A 21,207-nucleotide genomic window follows, 5' to 3' on the forward strand; every position below is an offset into this window, starting at 1 on the left:
AGTACTTAATAAACAACGTGTTGCCTGGGTCCATTAGTAATTCAGTGGTACATATTAACTTCTTCAGACTAGGCCCAATATTACACCATATAATGCTTCCTCTCTTCTTCTGGTAGTACACATTTTCCCACGCTAGTCAAATACAATTCTTATTGTTGTTAATATATACAATTGAATATCAACAACTTTGTTACCTTTTCCTAATAATATCAGTAATGTTGGTTTAAAATATCTTTTTTAACCAAAATATATCTTAATTGCATTTTCACTCCATTTGTTCAATTAATATCCTGTTTTTCCTGCTTTTTTAATTTTAATTTCCCATCAGTGTTCAAAATTTCTCTATTGCTTATAATTTCTCATAATAAATTATGGTTGGGTAACCAAAAGCTTCCCTTATTCAATCCCTCTTAGCACTTTCATATTTCCTTTCTCACATATATGTGTGTGTGTGTGTGTGTAGGTCTTGGCGTATTCAGGTCTTTTCCCATGTAGGATTGAGGATGTCTTGGCGACGTTTCGACGAGGTCCCACTCGTCATCTTCAGGCTGGTGTCTTCGGTTTCGTGCTTGTGCGAGCGAAGCGTGATCGGAGCTGCTGAGCATCACCAGCTGCTGCACTCCCCCCAACCCCCACACAAAGTAAACTGACATACGCCATGAACACAGGGCCAGACCGCACACTCGAAGCCAAACCAAAGCCCAGGATGTCATGTTCCGGTGGCGACGCGGCGCCGAAGACAGCCGCCTTCGGGCTGTCCGCTCCGCAGCTGTGTTTTTCCATCGTAAACAGCGTCGATCAGCTGTTTAGATGGATTTGAAGCCCCCTCCTCGGGAGAAGAGGAGGGGGTGAGGCCCCAGGTAGGGGTTGAGCTCTCTGGGGCCGCCTGAGCTGAGAGTTTGGGCGGCTGAAGGATTGAGCCCCCCCGAAGCCTGGGTTGCTCCGAGCTGCGCAGCGCCCCTGCTCCGGGATTTATGGAGCAGAGCCAGGCGTCAGCAACCACCCCTGCCAAAAGGAAATACTTTTGATTATCAAGATGCAGGCAGAGCGGTACAGGAGGTCAAGGTGATGTGGACTCTTATCTTTACTCTCTAGCTCAATGGATTTTATAGCTTTAAAGTGAAAGTGTGCAATAAGTGAAAGTGGGGGAAGATGGCGGCTAAAACTTCTAAAGCTCTTCGGAGTGCGGGGTCTTCCCTGGTGCAACAGACCTCATTGCAAGCTTTGCTTCCTCCTGCACCTCCTCCGGCATTGACGCTTAAGGATTTACAAGATGCTCTTGGAAAGCATTCACAATTGATGTCTGACATGATGGATGAAAAGTTGAAAAAGTTGGAGGAGAAAATGGAGAAATTGGAGAAGAAGATGGAAGAGAAGTTTAGAGCAATGAGGGTGGACATGTTGTCTATGATTGAATCTGTAGCTGAATGTGTGCAACAGCTGGATGTAAAAGTGAAGGATCTCAGTCAAAAGAACTCTATATTAGAAGCAAAGGTATTAGAAAATGAAAATATAAGGGATAAAATGGACGGAGAATTGAGCCTTGCTCAGTATCATCAGATGCAGTATGCTATTAGAATCAGGGGTTTAAAGGAGAACTGTAAATAAGATTTAAAGCAGCTGATTTCTGAGGCTCTGGAAGGGGTATTGGGCCAGCCAGCATCTGAAATTGAGGGAAATATGGACAAAATTTTTCGTGTAAATTCATGGATTGCAAGACAAAGGAAGTTACCCAGAGATGTGGTGGTCTATTTTACAAAGAGAGTAATTAGAGATGAAGTCATTCAAGCTGCTTATGATAGTAAACTGGTAGTGGCTGAGCAAGAAGTCTTGGTTTTAAAAGAGATTCCTCCGAAGATTTTAAGGAGAAGGAAAGATTTTGCATTTCTAGTACAGGAACTTAAGAAATGTGATATTAAGTTTAGATGGGAGATTCCAGTTGGACTGGTGGTGACGCATGAAGGTAAAAGACATCGTCTGGTTACTGTGGCCCAGGCACGTGATTTTTATAGTAATGTGTTAAAAGCAACCCCCCTATCATTTTTGGAAGCTGCAAAGGGATACGGCGAGGGAAAGCTTCAAGATGTTGCAGACAGACAGATAGAGGACAATGGTGTTGGAGGGGATCAAGATACAGTTTCATCGGATGTTGCAGGAGGCCAGAGGATGACGCGTGCCGCCCTAAGAAGAGCGAGACGAGAGCAAGAGCAAGACCAGCAGATAGTTATGGAATCTTCAAAGTGTACTTACAGTGAAGCTGTGGGAGGGGCGCGGTCCAAAGAAGTTTTGGGGGTCATGACAGACGTGCTCCAAAAGCTTTGGGGCGTTAAGATTGCTGATTAAATTTTTAAATTAGAATGTTAATGGATTAAATTTATCATAGAGGAGAAAGAAAGTTTTTTTTAATATTTAACACAATTTAAGATGGATGTTATTTGCTTGTTAGAAAAGTATATTAGGGTTATGGACTAAAAGTATGTGTTGAACTAAGAATGGGTATGCAAGCTCCTAATTAACAACAAGTTGTCTTACAGATTGCTTAAACCTTTTTTTTTTTACTCTTTTTATTTGAACTCAAGGATGACTTGGAACTGCGAGACATTTGGCGTGATACATGCAAGAATTATTTTTGATTATGGTTTAGTTTGGTTGGAGATTATTAAGGTTAATAGATAGGCGCTTTTGGCGCGTAACTGAGAATTTGTTTAGAAATTAGAGAAAGGTTGGAGAATGTAAATAGTAGGTGAAAGTTTTTTTTTTCTTTCTTTTTTTTTGAAATTAATATGAATAAGTACTGGGATTAAGAAAATCTATTCTGAGTAAAGCTCTTTTTCTGTTTTTCTCTTTTTCTTTTTTACTTTATTTGTAATACTAATATTGTTTGTATTCATTTTACATGAGCTAGAGGGAGATAGAATTAATAGTTTATTGCTGATAACATAGGGGTGCTTATGTTTGTTTTTTGATTTTATACCCTGTATTTAGCTCTGGGAAGTTGGGGGGGGAGGAGGGAATGGGGGGAAGGGATAGGGAGGGTTGGGTGGGGGTGGGGGAGGGGGGGATTAAAGTCAAAATGTATTGTAAAACTTTTTAAATAAAAAAAAACAAAGCCCAGGATGTTACACCAGAGCCTTCTGCTCAGGACATTACATCACAGAATTCAGAAGGTTACATTGCTAAAACCCAGCAAACCACCCAGGATATTTCAATACAGAACTCAGGAAATCACTACAATAGAGCTCAGGATGTCATCACACAGCCCATTACCCAAGTCGTTACAACACAAAGGACTAACAAGCACACAGCCAGCACCTCAGCCACACAGGATGCTACAAATCAGCCAACTAATCCCCTAACAATAACCCCATCAACCAATCATGATGTAACATCACAGCCAACCAATCCGCTTACAGCAACAAAGCCAGCACCCCACACACTCCCACCAGTATTTATAGAGAGACAGCAGCTCCGATCATGCTTCGCTCACGCACGAAACCAAACACACCAGCCTGAAGATGATGAGTGGGACCTCGTCGAAACATCGCCAAGACACCCTCAATCCTACACAGGAAAAGACCCGAATACGCCTACCTATACCCATGAAAATCTACGAATATATATATATATATATATATATATATATATATATATATATATATATATATATATATATATATATATATATATATATATATATATATATATATATATATATATATATATATATATATATATATATATATATATATATATATATATATATATATATATATATATATATATATATATATATATATATAATAATATTCTAGTTACAAATCCTATCTTTCTAGTTATAATAATACTTGTATAATATCCCATCTAATGGGTCAAAACCTCTATTTTCTTCAGTCTTACTCTAGCTTTCTTCCTTTGCCAACTACCTTTCCAAGTCAATGCATTTGAATCATCAAGTAATTCTTTCTCTATTTGTGTGTATATTGTTTGGAATAAGAAAGACAATTTTATTAAAGTATTTTTGGAAGGTCACTCAGCCCATTGATATTCATTAAACAGCCTCCCTCCTCCAATTTCTCCCAATTTTCCTAACAGCTCTATCTTCCATTCAATCAGCTCTTCAATAATAATAATGATGATGATGATGATGATGGAAGGGACCTTGGAGGTCATCTAGTCCAACCCCCTGCTCAGGCAGGAAACCCTATACCATTTCAGGCAAATGGCTGTCCAGTCTCTTCTTAAAAACTTCCAGTGTTGGAGCATTCACCACTTCTGGAGGCAGGTTGTTCCACTGGTTAATTGTTCTAACTGTCAGGAAGTTTCTCCTTAGTTCTAGGTTGCTTCTCTCCTTGACTAGTTTCCATCCGTTGCTTCTTGTCCTGCTTTCAGGTGCTTTGGAGAATAGCTTGACTCCCTCTTCTTTGTGGCAGCCCCTGAGATATTGGAACACTGCTATCATGTCACCCCTCACCCTTCTCTTCGTTAAACTATACATACCCAATTCCATCAACCGTTCTCTATATGTTTTAGCCTCCAGTCCCCCAATCATCTTTGTTGCTCTTCTTTCTTATCCTCAAGTATGCTCTGAGATCTTGACAAGTAAGATATCTTCCATTTTCGATATTATCACTATGTCTTCTAATTCTTCATTTGTCTGAGTCTGTCTGTTAGTTCCTTTCTTTAGGTCCTCCATCTGTGGATCTGCTTCATCTGATTTTCCTTCTATTTTCTGGGTTGCTAGTTCCTTCTTTGTAGTCATTTTCTGAGTTTGTAGATTTAGATTAAAATATTTTTATTTTATCTCCTTTTGTGTTATTTTTAGTTCATCGTGAACTAAGGCAATTGTTTCTTGTATTGATTTTAACATAGAAAGAATTTCTTTCCAAAATTCATCAACATTTTCTTATTGGTATATCAGGCTGGGGTCTTTGGGGACAGGTGCTAGGGATGGGGTTTTTTACCATTTGAAGCTAATTATGAAACATCCATTTTGTTTTTGTATGTAGCCTTTATAGTCTGATCTATTTAGGGATTTTAAAAAGTTTCAATCAATTGTCATTTGAACTCCAAATTATCCAGCTGGTCTATCAGTCCATCCTTAAGTCTCCCTTCAGCAAATCTGAGTAAAGTTTAAATTTTTCAATTTTTTCTGTCCAATGAAAATCATTGTTCATCAATCAAAGGTTTGTAATCCAAAGTATTCCATCATCTCAATCAATAATGCATGTTTCTTCTATAGGGAAATAGCTCCATGACACAGCTCTAAAAGTCATTTAGTATTTATATTCATAGTCCAGGCAGGCCAGTTTCAAAATAGTTTATTGTCTGCCACACAAATAAGCAGCCCAAGAGGGTTTTTCCCCGCTTTTCCCAGCTGCAGTCTTCAAAACTTAGTTTCTGAAAACAACAAGAGTCTTATCTGAGTCTGAGCTTCCAGCCAAGTTTCCTTTAGGCATAATAAATTGTAGTGCTGTAGTTCACCACTAGATGTTGCTGACGCCTTCTTCCAGCTTTTTACATTCAAACATATATTACAAGCTTTTTAAGTGTCTTTTTTAAAAAAAAAATCTCAGAAGCACATTTAGTCCCCACATTTCAAAGTTATATATGTGTATTGATTCCAAATTAATCTTGTAATTTTCTCTGTTTCCCCTCCAAGCAATTAATTCACCCCTTTTCTTTTCCAGAGGGAATGGGGTGGAAATTCCCCTTCCCTCTTTCATTGGGCAGTTGCTTTGCTCTTTGCTTTGGGCAGTTGTTTACCAGGAAAAAGTCTTAAAGTCATAAAAAGAGGATAGGGTCTCACACAGTTCCATCCACGTTACTCGAAAGTTGCTGGTTAATGCTTATTTGCTTCAGTTGGCAGCAGCTTCTGACTGGCCACATGAATGTAGCCAGTCCTTCACCCGCCAGTTTGGAGGGCTTACTCAGATCAAACAGAAGGGCCGCCGTCCTCCTGAGATCAACGAGGGTGCCCTCCTTCTCCATCGCCTCTTCAGGGTGAAATTGAACGCGGAGGATGGAACCCCATCTTTCTGCGCCCGTCACACCGCAATGTCAAACCGGAAGTTGACTAATGATTATTGACTTGTATTATGTTTTGATTTTAAAACTTGGAACTCTCAAGATGTTTTCAGTTATTTTGCTTTTTAAAAACTTTTCAAGGTGTTCCAAGTCCGTATAGCTTCTAGTCAATATTTTTGCCACTAGTTCTCTTAATTTTAGTTTATATTCCTCTTGACAAAATTCTAGTATCTCATGATAAGTTAGCCATTTGTATTTGCCTACTATTTGTCACTTATGAAATGCTTCTTGTGCTGAGAGTCACAAATGTATTTTCAGGCACATTCTGGATTTGTCTCTATTCCACGTTCTCAATATGGCACATCTAACTTAAATATTGTACCACAGATTGTGTCCTTCTAATTGCATTACATTTTATCATTTGAAGGAACATTATTTGAAGATAAAGGAGAAAAACACAGCAAAAAGGGAATTTGCATTTGGGACTGCATTGACAAAATACACAAAAGGAGTCCAGTGTTCTTCAATTATCTCTACATGCCAGTTGAAACAGAGGTATACAACAGACATGTTCACAGTCTTTCTAATTCTAATATCTAATAAATACAGTTTGCCATTAGTGTAATTAACATTTATTCAGTGGGTTAATTGCCCCAGTTTTCAGAATGATTACCATGCTATCTAGACAGTAGATTTTCAGATGCAGGGATCTAAAGACTATATCCAATGAGTCTGGTAGTGTGCATTTTTATGAGGCTTATTGTTATTTTAAGGATGTTGTGATTTGGCAGATATTGGGAATTTTGTTGATATGTAATTGCTGTGATAGTCTTATGACTAGACCAACATTATATTATAAAAGCAAATACTTTTTTAAGGGTAAGTCCAAGTGTTGCAAAGAACCCTGGGTTCAGAAAGACAGCTTGTTAATTGTACATCCATGGCCAAACAGGTTTGAGGGAAACTTCAAGGTTTTTATTTCTTTTAGTCACTGGTTATGAAGATCTGTTTGTCCCTAATTTTTAGTTCAAAGAATATGCCCAAATACTGTTTGAATGTCTGTGTAATAGTTATATATTATACATGACTGTCATTTACTGACAACATATAAAACTAGCTGAGCATTTAACATGGCTACCTGGGATACACAGTTTTAGGTGGTGGTGCCTACTCGAATTTAAAGGTCATAATGCTAATGCTTTTAGGATGGGTGTTGCTAAATGTTAGCATTCTTTGAAATAAAGGCAATGATTGTCCCACATTTTTATGTTACTTGATTCCAAGGGACCAAAATATTTGCAAAGCTAGATTTTTTTGTATTCTGTATTTTAATAACATTTCTGAATTTATAAGTTTCATAATTATTTTAATATGGAACTCACACCATGTCATACTTTTGTTGCATCATTTCACAGGAATAAACTGAGCAAGGGCTCCTGCCAATTCATGAAGAACTTCATATGTTCTGGCTCTACAGATTTTAAAGGAGAGGAAAATAGGGGGTGTTCCCAGGGTTAGAACTGAATTGAGAAACAATTTACTTACTTAACCGTAGAAGGAAACTGAAAAAAAGAATTGAATTGCTTCCTACTATTAAAACGGATTAAATGTTTATCTGCATTAAGTTGAGGAAAATGGTTTGAGCCAAGGGCATATTGTTAGGGAAGATGGGTCACATCACATTTATCATTTACAAGGGTTCTTTTTCATACAGGTATTAAAACCAAATGTCAGCATTTCCTGCCTTAAGAAATGGGATTACTACACAGAAGAGACTTTAGCCACAGGCCCAACCTATGACTGGACTATGATAAGTGCAAAGTGTAGTAGTACCTTGGATGAAACAGATCAGGTGGATATGCCACCTTCCCACAATAAGAGAAAAATTGTCTGGCCTTGCTATGATAACCTTACTAAAGTGCAACCTGATGCCATCACCAACCTATTTAGTGTAAGTATAACCTCTTAACACATTCATGTAGCTTTATTATTTTTAAAAATATATTTTTAGTTTTCAGTGTTTTTAATAAAAACAAAAGAGCAAGATAAGAAAATGTAGAGAGAGTCGGTTTTTAAAGTAATTTTAAAACTTTCACAAGAAAAATGCTGCATTTACTTTATTGACCATTACCTAAATCTCATCATATACTATACATACATATGTTCTCTGACTATACAGTATATCCGCACCAGTACAGATACCATAATTGATAAAGTCTTGTTTATATTGCCTACCCCCTTATTCAGTTTTTAAGCTACTGACTCCATGAAACACTAGATTGCCCCCAAAAGGAATGCCATTTTTTTCAGAATTACAGCTGACTAAATCTGTTTTCTGTATAGATTTTCTAGTAAAATATGCCATATTATTATGCCTTAATAAAACTTGTCATTTTTTCCCAGCATAACTAATATTTAGTATGTGCATTATTCAAGAACTTGCTGGAACATCTTTTGATTAATTGTGAAGTACTTATTCTGGCATTTTGGAGCTTTTCTTGGCATCCACAGAAGCTTTTTGTTAAAATGGTGAAAGCAGCCCCATCACTTTTGGCCTTCATGTGACATGACAAATCATATACAAAACAGGCTAGACTTAAACAGAGCAGTGCTACTTGCTTAGCATAAAGGCTTTGGAAAATATATTCAGATATTGTGATCTGTCTGTGCCTACAGAGAACAGAATTATGCAGTCAGTAGCTTTCCCCATAACACTCTTTGGAAATAAAAGTTGGACTTCAAGAAGCAGAATAAAAAAATCTATTAGTTTTGGAGAAGTCTCTTGAAAAATCTATGAATAGCTAAAAAAGCAAACAAATCATGAATGACCAAATTATCATATTTTAGATACATTATGCAATGATCTACCTCTCTTGAGAATGTGTCCTGCTGGGAAAGGTGGAATAAAAGAAGACCAGTGATAAAAGCACCTTTAGAAACTTTGACAAGCAGGTTGAACACAGATAATCCTGGGGAAAAATATTTGGGAGCTGCTAAACATCAAACTGACTTGATAACTCCTTAAAATCCTAAAATTGGGTCAATAATTTGTAGCAAATATAATAACAACACAGCTGGTCACATTTAGGACTCCTTAAGGATTAACTGAAGACTTGGAGCTTTGTCTTTATATCAGAGACATAGGCTATAAACGTATGATATGAAAAACACTGTTCTGATTCTTAAATAATTTGGGCTATCAGATCAAAGTGCCAAAATCTAGAGGACCAATAAATGGCAGAAAACAAATAGGATAAGCTAGTGGTTATAGTATAGTGATTTTTTGTAGTCCTGGTCTAGTAGATCTATTTGTAAGTGAAGAGTACTGTGGTGTCTGTAACAAATCCTGGGAGACTGAAGAATGCTGATATTGCTGAAGAAGAATTGATAATGCTGATGCTGAAGCATACTACCTGAGGCACTTGGGAAAAATTGTTTCTGTCTTATTTTCATTTTCATTTGATTTCATTTATAGCTTATGCATAGGAAATAGTTCTAATTAGAGACAGTAAGGGAATTCAAATTCCCATTTTAAAAGTAGAAATAGATTACAGTTTGGCATACACATTAAATAAGTCCATCTCATTTCCTTTTTTATTATAATTTAGTACTGTTTGTTTTAAAAAAGTGATAAATGTTGATCTTGGCAATGTAAAATCTTGCGGTCACAGCATTGGACTTGAACTGTGTAAGTAAGTTTTAAAACATTTATCATTTTCAACTGTAGCAAGAGGTTGTAGCTCATGTGTTTGAAGGAACAACAGAAAGATTTAACCTTATGGAAAACAAGGGAAAAAACCTATTTCAAATGTTTTTAGGAAATTGAAAGACTGGAGAACAAATTAAACCACAGCCCAGAAAGGTGGCAGTCACTGTGGGAAAGAGTTAAAGTAAATGTGAAAGAAGATTCAGGGAAAGACAATGTAAGTATTTTGACAAGAATCTTCAACCTTTCAGCAAGGGCTAAAAATAGTTGTCTCAAAATTCCACGTATATGTAGCACTGTTAAATTATTGAATATGGCAGTGCATGCATTTTAAATTCTTAACATACTTATAGTACATCTCTGTCAGTGGATTCACATTTCATGCTGAAATGGGATAATGATTTATTACTGCCAGATAATGCACCCAACCATAGTACTAAATTCCACTCCCCAGCACTGTCCATCTTGATTATTTAAGAATGTTTTTAGCTTTCTAAAAACTAAATCATGTATATAGTTAGTGGTTGATAAATCCAGGTTAAACCATGAAACATGGTTTTGACCTAGACTTATACAAAATCTCAGTGGCTTCAATGGCTCCTTTCAATACAAGGACTTGGCACACTATGAGGACCCTTGGAGTAACATAGGGTAATACAAGGATGTTTGCAGTGAGCAAGGATAACTTGAAGAGTATGGAGGACTGCAACAAAGAGAAACATGGAGGAAAAATTCATGAACAACTTTTCCACTTGCATAAGTCTGATTCCAAAGCATTGACTAAGAATAATACTATAAATGCAAAGGAAGCCAATATAAATTATTATTCTTGCATTACAATCACCATCTCTGTGCAGATCATCTTCTTCTTGACCTTTAATTTATCCAATTCCCTAGGTATGGGATAAATAACTTTCATACAGGCTAGCCATGCTCACTCAATTATACTACCATTCATTTTTTTCTTGAACATTAATATTTATAGTGCTTATTTCAATTCCGATTTTCATGTATCATTAAATATAAATCTCCAAAGTACTCCTTCCACTTTCCCTTACTTCAGTTTCATCTCAAATAACTTCACCTCTTTTTGTTTAAAGTCCATTCATTTATAGGAAGTTCCTTGTTTAGCCCTCTTCACCTACCTCCAAAACAAAGTAGGCTTTTTTCCCATCAAAACATTTTCTATTTTTCTTTTAATTTTAACTTTTTCTACCAAATTCCTTGCAGCTATGATTTTCCCTACTACACGTACAGTAATCTTTTATTTTTGCTGTGATAGTTCTCTTACTTGCTCTTTTCCTCACTCACTTCATGTCATTGTTCTTCCAGGCATTTATTTTCATGCTGCCATTAGCATAATTCCAAATTTCTTGGTTTTTTGTAATCTAATTCTTTTCATTTTTTCATTCTATTTCAAGCATTTTTTCCAGGTTTCACTCTTGACATACTGTAACCAAATAATGATCTGTCCCATGTGACATCTCTCATGCATCCTTCACTAAATCTTTTATTTGTTCATCTTAAACAATCAAATCAGTCATGCTTTTTGATGAATTCCCTTTCGATGTGTAAGCATTAATTTCTGCTTAAATCAGAAAACAAAGAGATCTTTATGTAAGCAGATATGCAAAATGCCATGCACTCACTCAAAATGTTGCACAAGTTTTCCTAAAACACATCCGTGGTTTTTCCATTAGCATCATTCACTGGAGCACAACATGCAGCTATTACCAATATGTGATTTCCTACTTTCATATGCACTCCCAACAGCTTAAATAAATCACAAATTCATACTTTCTGACATAAATGTTAACCATTTCATTCATAGTTAGACCTATATCTCTACTCCCCAGCATGTATTCATTGTCTTCTTCAGATCTATTGGGTCCTTTCTTTTTTAGTTAATTTCTTAATAGAGACACAGTATATAGCACAGATATTGTGATGTTTTAGCATTTGAATGAATCACATTGCAACATACTAGCTAATCAAAGCTACAGTAATCGCTTGAAATGAGAAATTTATGACCAAAAATGCATTAGCAACAAACACTGAATAAGTTCTAAACTATTTTTACAGATCCTTTCAAGTATCTTTTTATTAGAAACTTTATGTGCCAGCTGTACTGTCATTTTTCTGTTGCAAGAAATAGAGTGTAGCAATTCATTTCTGAAGTTTTTAATTCAGGCCCTGGATTTCTGTCACAAGGTTAGAGTTAAGCAGTGCTTTTTTTGTAAAAGAAAAAGGTGCTGGAACTCACACATGTCATACAACCCGCCTTGCCTACCCTACAAGGTTCCATCCAAAAAAGGTGCCGGAACTCCGTTCTGAGCGTTCTATGACAAAAAAAGCCCTGGTTTTAAGCAATCACTGAAAAAGAGGTAAAGTATCTCTATTTGGATCTTTGGCTAAACCACAATGTTTTTTCCAACCCCATGTCACATTACCTTTTAAAGCATCGGAGACATCCTTCTGGCTCTTCGGCAATGTCTGTCAACCTGCACTCTTGTCAGAAGAGGTCTATATTGCATCTACCAGACAGTGGCTTGGGTGAAGAACGGAACAGCAACATTTCATCTTCCAACGGTGTGGAAAGGAGAGTAACAACATTGTACAATCAGTTCACATCGAAACATGATGAAAATAGGTAATCTGGACTATCAGACTATGATACAAGTCTGGCTTCCTTAAAACATTTTCAAAGTGTTATATTTGCTTTATTTTCATTCTGTTTCAAATGACTCACAAAACATCCTTTATTAAAACTTTTCCAGTTGCAGCTTAGTCTAGTTATTTATACAACAAATTTATTGCAGTGGAAAATAGTGCTCTCCAGATGATTGGATTTTGGCTATGTTGGCTAGGAATTCTGAGGATACATAAAGTCAGGTTAATTAACAGAGGAAAGTGTCACAGTACACCACATATATTCAGTGTTCCACAGATGTAGTTTAAAAAATGTGATGTGATAATCAAAGGAAGGGCTCTCAAAACTTAAATGAACCTTAAGTGTTAAATCAATCTTAATCATATTCACACTCAGAAGAATCTGAAATCTTTGGTCTATATTTTATTTGTCTGAAATTAAGGGTAAATTCATATTTATCAGTTAAGAAAACTTTCTGAGAATTATTATACCAAGATAAATAGAGAGACAGGTTATCACACTTTACCAACTCCTACTAGCTCCAGCCAATATCAGCCTGTGCCTGTGACTCATGCACTCACCAAACCTCCATATTGGAGGAGGAGTTTTGAAAAAAACAAATAATATCACCCAGTATCAAAACACTTTACACATCCTGCTCAGGAGTCTTGAAATGGTTCAAGCTGCTAATGTTTCAAGCTGTTAACATTTTGCACACCATTAGAATAAGTAAGTTAAAACCCACAGCTTGATGTTGAGGTAATGTATATTACTTTGGTAATGAATTAATAGGAAATTTCATCTGGGCATATTGTTCTTTGCTTTATGTTCTCTACTATGTATTTGACTGAATTAATAAACATCATTAATATGTGGATATTTTTATGATTTCCATTGTTTAAAATAAGAAATAACATTTCTTCTAGATCTTTTGAAGGTACCCTTTACAAAAGAGGAGCTTTGCTAAAAGGTTGGAAACCACGCTGGTTTGTGTTGGATGTTACAAAACACCAGGTAAAGTGTAATAATGATATGTAGTATATGTGTACCATCTGCAGGTTGAACCCCAGAAGTATCCCTCACCCACCAATCTTCATCTGAAATGTTGTTTCTTTTCTTTGTTTATTTAAATGTATATTATTCTTTCATTATATTTTTGTATCATTTTCTTACCATCAGACTTCCAAGACCATGTTGAGCTTTAAATCAAACTTGCTTTTATATATTTCAGATTATTAAGTAGGTACTATGGATTGTGCATGCTTCAAAAATTACTGTGAGATAGTGCTTCAAATTTCACTTGAGCACAATAATTGTATGCTATTTTTTTTTCTCAGACTATCATGTGAAAAAAGGTGCTACTTTCTTGCAAATTTTATCATAAAACTTTTACATTAACATTAGGCATTAATAATGAAATACTATTTTTGAATGCTAATTTTTAATCAAACAATGTTAAATTATTTTTTACAATGTTGCTTATTTTTAAAATATTAATAAAGATTACATTATACATTTTCTCAAGTGCATCCCAATTATCCAACATATTTGGATTTTTTTTCTTTACTATCCTTAAGAATTTGAAATAATTATGAAATGATTTAGAATTTTCAGTATTTTGATTAAGGTATTTTATTAATTAAGTTTCAACAGTTATAAACCATTTAACCCTTCCAAAATGGTTCAGGAGCAATCCAGACATCCAGACATCCCCTATACATCAGCATGCCTTTTAGCTTGCCTTCCCCTTCTCTATATTTGCTATGTAATCATTTTTATACAGAATTTTAGGAAATTAAAAACTGTCCACGACATCTCATTTGAGATTATGGTTAATCATAGCTACTCTATATACAGTTATTCACATGTTCAGTATAACAATATCAGACTTTTCATTTTACTATGCTGGTTGCTTTTTTAACGTTTAGTGTTTCTTTTCCTTTTTATCCTAGCTAAGATATTATGATTCCATGGAAGATGCTTGTTGTAAGGGCCATATTGAGCTTGCAGAAGTAGAAAGTGTAATCCCCGCTTCACCAACTATTGGTGCTCCAAAACATGCTAGTGAAAAAGCTTTCTTTGATGTAAGTAGATTGGCTCCAGACTACCATCTGCTTTAAATTAATAACAAAAAATTGTACTCATAATCTGTGTTCGTAGTAATCTGTGCAGAGAGATACAACTCCCTAATTTTTCTCAGCCAGATTTAACTACAGTGTACATTTGCAAGAATTTTCCTGGGAGTGGGGGTGATCTGCAGTATAGGATGTGACTGTAATTTGCATATAGAAAGTACACCAGTGTAACATGTCTCTCCATTGCCCTTATATATGGATGCTACATATTTTAAGTAACACCCCCTTTAATGACATTTGATTTGTCAAAGGTAGGTTCCCACGTTCTAGAATAGGAATTTTGGAAGCCGTCTTACATCAAATCACATCTTTGTCCATCTGGTTCACTAATGTTTATGTGGACTGGCAGCAGTTTTGCGGAGTTTCAGATTGACGTCTCAGCCCTTCCCAGAGTGACTACAGATTTAACCTGGGATTGATCCAAGCAAAGCAGATGCTATGCCACAAATTTCAGTCTTGCTCTTAATTCACTAGACCAGTGTTTCTCAACTTTGGCAACTTTAAGATCTGTTGGCTTCAACTCCCAGAATTCCCAAGCCAGCATGCATTAGACACTGGCAGTAGAATCTGTGCAGAATGTTTCTTAAATAAGGACATGGAGAAATAGATACATTTAGCCAGTACTCCATTTCTACCAATAGAAGAGAATATACTGGCTCAGGATTGAATTGTGGGGTCCTTGGTGCTCTCTGTCGGTTTTTTCCTGCAGACATTCCATTACCTGGCTAGGTGACATCTTCAGTGCTAGAAAGGAGTGGAGCTTACTTTCTGTTTATATATAGCAGTTGTCTTGTCTTCAATACACCCAAAGTTGGTGAGGTTGTTGTTTTCCCCTTGGTAGTTCCTTGATTAACCTGTTGTTGACTGCTTGATTGATTGTTTGGGTTTGCTCCTGGTATTAATCCCTGCTTATCTAGGTGTGGGTTGCTGGCAAGGAATTTGATCTTTTCTTTTTTAGCTTTTTATTGTCTCTTGGTGTGTAAATGTGGTTCATTTATGTGCCTGTTGGTGGATGATTTGACTGAATGCCAGGCTTCAAGTAATTCCCTAGTATTTTTGGATGTAGTGTGATCTAGGATGTTCAAGGTTTCCCAGTTGAAACTATGCTTAAGTCTGTTCACGTGTGGAGAAATTTTATCAAGTCTCCTGACTCCTAGTTGGTGTTTATGGATGCACTTTGCTAGTCTTCTGCCTGTCTGTTCTATACAAGGCTGTTGCAATACTTAACACTGTATGTTATGGATGACTCCTACTTTTTCTTCTTTCTTTTTTCGTTTACTTAAAATATTTTGTAGGGCTTCAGTTCATTTGGCTATTATGTTGATGCCATGTGGTTATAAATAGTCGGTTAGTTGTTTCAGAGATGTTTTTGATGCATGACATATTACTTTTTCATATCTTGTGTTATGAGCTGCTATATGTAAAACAAAGAGCAAATTCCACTTCTTTCTAGCAATAAAGATATTACCCAGTTAGGCAATGAACCATCTGCACAAAAAACAACCAAGCAACAAAGACTCCACACTCCCTTTTCTTTCCTAACTTATGATCAGCCATTTTTAGGGGTCACCGGATTGCCAAAATAAATGGGCCAAAATTTGTGAAATGGAACTACTACTATTTTTTTCATTGGGTAACCTGGGATCTAGATATTATCTATCTGCTTAACAACCTGCAGAAAACTGTGCAAAATAATGTGCTTGATGTTGGATAGACTAGATGAAGAAAAAATAATGTTTAACACATATTAGACATAGGAGCTCTTGAATAGTCAAAAGGCAAATAAAAGGATTGCTACTTTAGTATTAAGCAGCTTTTAAGGAAAAGATGGGATGGAAACAATATATTGGAAATCAATATAGAATTTCTCTTCCTGACTTTCTTCAGTTATGAAATTCCATTTAACATAGTTGGTAGCTCATCCTGAGGTTGTATGATCTAGGTAACACATAGACTGTATTATCTATCAAGTATAGGAAAGGACAGCAATTTCCAAGGAACCAAATTGCCTCAGCATTTAAAACTGCTTGAAGAGAGAATTCTTTCTTTGCAGCAGCTGAGTCTATTGTTCTGTACACTCTATTTCCTGAGAAAAGTAGGGGGAAATGTCTGATTCATCGAATGAACTACAGATAACTTTTATCTTACAACCATAATTGAGCCTGAAATTATGATTGTAAGTCATGCTGATAGTTAAGCAGGTCCCCATATGGCCACACCCAATTTTATGACCTTTTTTGCAGTGCCAATAAGTAAATCCAATGTTCACAGTGTATATTTTTGCCAGAAACGGGAATTAAATGCTGATTTCTGACAAAAAAAGTTATAAATTAAGATCATGTGATTACAGGGCACTGCAAACAACTAAAAACGTGGAGGGATCCCTCAGAACTTCAAATCTGGGTCATAAGTAGCCCTTGGGAGGCCATTGTAACTTTCAGTGGTCACTAAACAACCGGTCATAAGTTGAGGACTACTTGTATAGTAGAAAATCTTGACTTGCTTGCAGCTTCTCGTTGCAAACTTCCCATGCATTTATAGACGTGATTCTCTTTTCCAAATGGTAGATTTTTGGAGTTCATGAGAACAGCAGAGAACAATGTTGCTGCTGCAAAGACTGTAATGGCAATAGGATTCATGAAGTATGGAAATCAAGTATGTTCTAAAATTAATACTGCTTTTATCTTTTAATTTTAATTGTGCAGCTAAAGACAAGTAAACGAGTGTATAATTTTTGTGCGCAAGATGCACAGAGTGCCTACCAGTGGATGGACCGAATACAGAGTTGCATTTCCGATGCATAATAAGGAATTTATTTTTGCTATCATCATCATCATTTAAAAATATCTGTTGATATGCCTGAGTAACTCTATTTCTAAGAAGAATTGTTTATTGCAGTTCAAACAGCCTTATATTTCAGCCACAGTGCTCAGAACATCGTATTTCTTTTAGTTGATAATTTATATAATGTCTCGTTCTCCATTTGGAAGACACTAACTAACCTCATTGCCCAGAAAACCTCATCTTCAATACAATTCCAGGCTAAGTGATCCCAGCGGGATAACTTTTTTCTAGACACAGGAATGAATAATCCAGCAGAACACTTAATTTTTGAAAATAATCCTTTATTTATCTTTAATCTTATTAGCTTCCTATTTTAGAAAAAGGGATTCATGTTCAGGCTAGCAGTGTATTCTGAGAAAGAGGTTATTTAAACCTTTAAACCCTGGAGATCAATAAAAAGGCACACTCAAGGCACCATAAATTAAAAGAAGCGGTTTCTTTTCTGCCACTTGCTTTCTGAACATTCTGTCTTGAGAAATATCTTGCCATTTTTCTACTAGTTAATTCGTCTTTGTAGATGAATGGAAACCAAGATCAGGCCTCAGGAAGAGGAAATGCTAACGAATACAAAAGTTTTATATTAACTTATGTGCTGTTCTGCTCATTGTAAAAAGGGAAAAAATGCACTAAACAAAACAAAACACTTGCACTGAAGTCTTTGAAAACAGGCATTTTGAAGGAGAGAAAAATAAATTATTTATAGCAAAACGCTAGCAAGATAACAACAATTTAAGATAATGATATGTACATAATTTGGCTTGATGTGATGTAATTTGATACTTTAAATGTTTTTGCACATAAATTGGAAGAATGTTTTTAGATTTTTTAACATTTGCCAGTGTGTTTGTTCATCTTAAAAATCTCTGACAATTTTTTTTACAAACCAAAATAAAAGCTTTTCTTGATAGTGACTTTTGAGTGTAACAGCCCTAGAAATAAAATACGTTTTCTTTAAAAACTTAATACATTAAAATTAATAACTCAATGTTTGTTTATACTAGCCAGTATTTTCTAGGGTTTAGTGACGTCACTTGTAAGTTAATGGCTGAGTTCACATGTAATGCTAAGTCAAAGTTTAATGGAATAAGGGCATCTCACTGCAAACCTTGGACTGATGAATGGATCTCTTTCCTTGGTGGTTTGGAAGCTTTTATATTAAGTTCCATTCTAAGAGCTGAATCTGGACAGTGATTATTAATCTTCACTAAAGTTGGCTATAACAAGCCAATGGTTTTTGAAATAGCTTATTTTTTTACTAACCAGAGTTAAAATTAACCACAGTTTATTATTATGAACCTTAAATTATGATTTATCAAAACTAAATCAAGAACTGTTAGTGTGCTTCTCTTACATGTGAACGAAAAGAAAAGGGGAGCCCAAAGGTCCAAAGCTCTCAATAGTTCCTCCTAATATTAAACCATGGTTTAGCATTATGTGCAAATCAAGCCAGTATTGACTAAAACTGATTTCACTTGTAGGATTTCAGTTTCTGGAATTGTTTACCTTTTTTAAAAAACCACTATTTCCCCTATTTTTCTAATGAATAGTGAATACAGATTTCACACTACACAAAATAGGAAATATTTCTTTTTTAAATATATTTGGATTTCCAAACTTAAAGAAATGAAGGATTTTTCTAGCATTTTCAGCTGATAAATTACCACTTGTGAAAAAAAATGGTGTTTGCACATTCATGTACTTTTCTTTGTATATGAAGTACTTTTTTATGTGCTTTGTAAAATAATGATTGTGTTTGTTTTAAAGTTGTTTAAAAATATACATTACTCATACAGTTATAACTAGGAATTTTAATTATTTTATATATGTTCCATAACTAGCATTTGTTAACTAACTTGTAATAAAGATACTTCATATGACAACATTCCTTCTTTACCCAGTGGAATAGTTAATACCATATCTTTAATTGTATAATTTAGATCCCAAGTTATCCTGTAATAAAATTCATATTTTTGTACAGAAAGTGCCATTTTGCATGTGAAAAACTGTCCTTTGCTCTATTTTTTCATTGTTAAATTCAAAACATTCCATGAATATCACAAACTGGCCATATCAGTTAGCTGCCTTGAAAAGTTAAGCTATGTATTTCATTCTGTGTTGACTGAATAAATAAAAATTGTATGAAACATAAATATGGCTAAAAGATACAAATAATATAATAGCAACTGATTATTCAGGTGTTATTGAAACTGTTGTTGGAAAACTCATACATCTGACTGCAACTTGTCCTTGGGAAGAAAAATAAGCAATATTTTTCATGGGGCACAGGGTGGATTTGATTTAAGTCAACTCGAGCAACTTTCATCTCTGTCCCACAGCGGCTCCTCTTCTGACCCACTGTTGACTCACCAACAGTCCCATTCACTTTAATGGGATGGCTGCATCTCTTTGTTGCATTGCTTGCATTTTGCACACATAACTGCTTTACCCATAGGTAGAGGAACTTTATTAAAATATTCCCAAACTGGGTCTTTGAAACGGCCTACTGCCATTTTGCTCCTCAAGGGAAGAATAAAGCACTTCAAGCTATGTGCAGAAACATCACAAGGTTAGACACAAACTGCTTAGAAGGTTTCACTTTCATTTTTACTGCTTGCCCTTCCTCCTCACACTTAGAGCCTGGTACAGATGCATTTCTCTTCAAACAATCATACAGTTTGTAGTGTGCATAGATTTGCCAAACAATGGGATAAAGGCATATTCCTGAACTTTGTTTTATGATTTATCTCATGGTTATTGTGTGAATGCATCAATGCAGTGCACATTATCTCAGCTTGCAGAGCTTGGATTCATTGAATGAGTTTACCAAAAATGTAAATGTTGCAGAATATGCAGCCTCATTGCTACATAACTAAGCTCCATTTCATGCTGAATAAACTAAATTATTAATGTATCTTAAACAGAAAACTATCTTTTGATAGATTTTTACTCCAATAGCATTTTATTAAAATAAATTTGATAAAAAAATCTAATTTAAATAAAATCGATTTTTTTTGTTTTTGTTTTTAAAAAATCATCGATTATTATCCACCTGATGGGGCATAACTTGTGAAGGACATAGATTCCTCTTTCCTCTTTAGTGTGTGTAAATTAAATTGCATATTAAATTGAAATATCAGCAAACACTTTTTATAGTAAGAGCACAGGTCTTATAAACTACTAGTCACTTGTATAAGTCACAATTTCTAGCCAGATGAGCGCACAATTTACTGGTTTTCTCTTAATAAGTTGCTGTCTTATGGCAAGGGCAGTAAGTGTGTTGTGTGATTGCTTTCCTTATGTTATACATGACCATGCTAACCAGTTTGGGGAAGCAATTTTAGATTATTATTTTTTTGACAGTTATTAAGTCTCATCCATCTCTTTTTTCTTTGTTTTGATATTTTTGCACAACAGTATTGCTATTCTTAGCAATAGCACTTAGACTTATATACCATTTTACAGTGCTTTACAGCCCTCTCTAAGTGGTTTACAGTGTCAAAATATTAAACCCAACAATCTGGGTCCTTACTTTTCTGAACTTGGAAGGATGGAAGGCTGAGTCAACCTTGAGCCAGTCAAAATTGAGCTTCTGGCAGTGGGCAGAGTTAGTTTGCAATACTGCATTCTAACCACTGCACTATCACAGCCCAACAATTACTTTTAAACCAAAGGCCTCCATACATGATGATTTCCTTGATATCTGTTTCATCTGGTCATGAATTGCCTTGCCAGTGGAAAGAAATGTAGACAGTTAAACTCAGCTCACATCCAGGCAGAGGTGAAAAGAGGACAAAACACAGCCTGCCAGGTAGAGGTGGGCAGTCCTTACTTGCCAGCAGCCATCATAT

The 21,207-nt window shown here is 35.5% G+C and overlaps 1 protein-coding gene across 2 annotated transcripts in view; it reads left to right on the plus strand.

The window, feature by feature from the left end:
* Positions 1-20,126, plus strand: part of SBF2 (SET binding factor 2) — a 248,125-nt gene extending 227,999 nt beyond the window's left edge. Inside the window, exons 35-41 of one of the 2 annotated variants that reach the window (XM_081335708.1) lie at positions 6,452-6,579; positions 7,739-7,975; positions 9,843-9,947; positions 12,190-12,380; positions 13,307-13,394; positions 14,333-14,464; positions 17,221-20,126. In XM_081335708.1, coding sequence (XP_081191834.1) covers positions 6,452-6,579; positions 7,739-7,975; positions 9,843-9,947; positions 12,190-12,380; positions 13,307-13,394; positions 14,333-14,464; positions 17,221-17,319 — 980 coding nt within the window. In that variant the 3' untranslated portion in view covers positions 17,320-20,126. The remainder of the gene's footprint in view (positions 1-6,451; positions 6,580-7,738; positions 7,976-9,842; positions 9,948-12,189; positions 12,381-13,306; positions 13,395-14,332; positions 14,465-17,220) is intronic. The other variant, XM_081335707.1, reaches the window with a different exon arrangement.
* Positions 20,127-21,207: the final 1,081 nt, after the last annotated feature.

Source organism: Vipera berus (assembly GCF_964194415.1).
Source record: "Vipera berus genome assembly, chromosome: 1".
Classification (NCBI taxonomy): Eukaryota; Metazoa; Chordata; class Lepidosauria; order Squamata; family Viperidae; genus Vipera; species Vipera berus.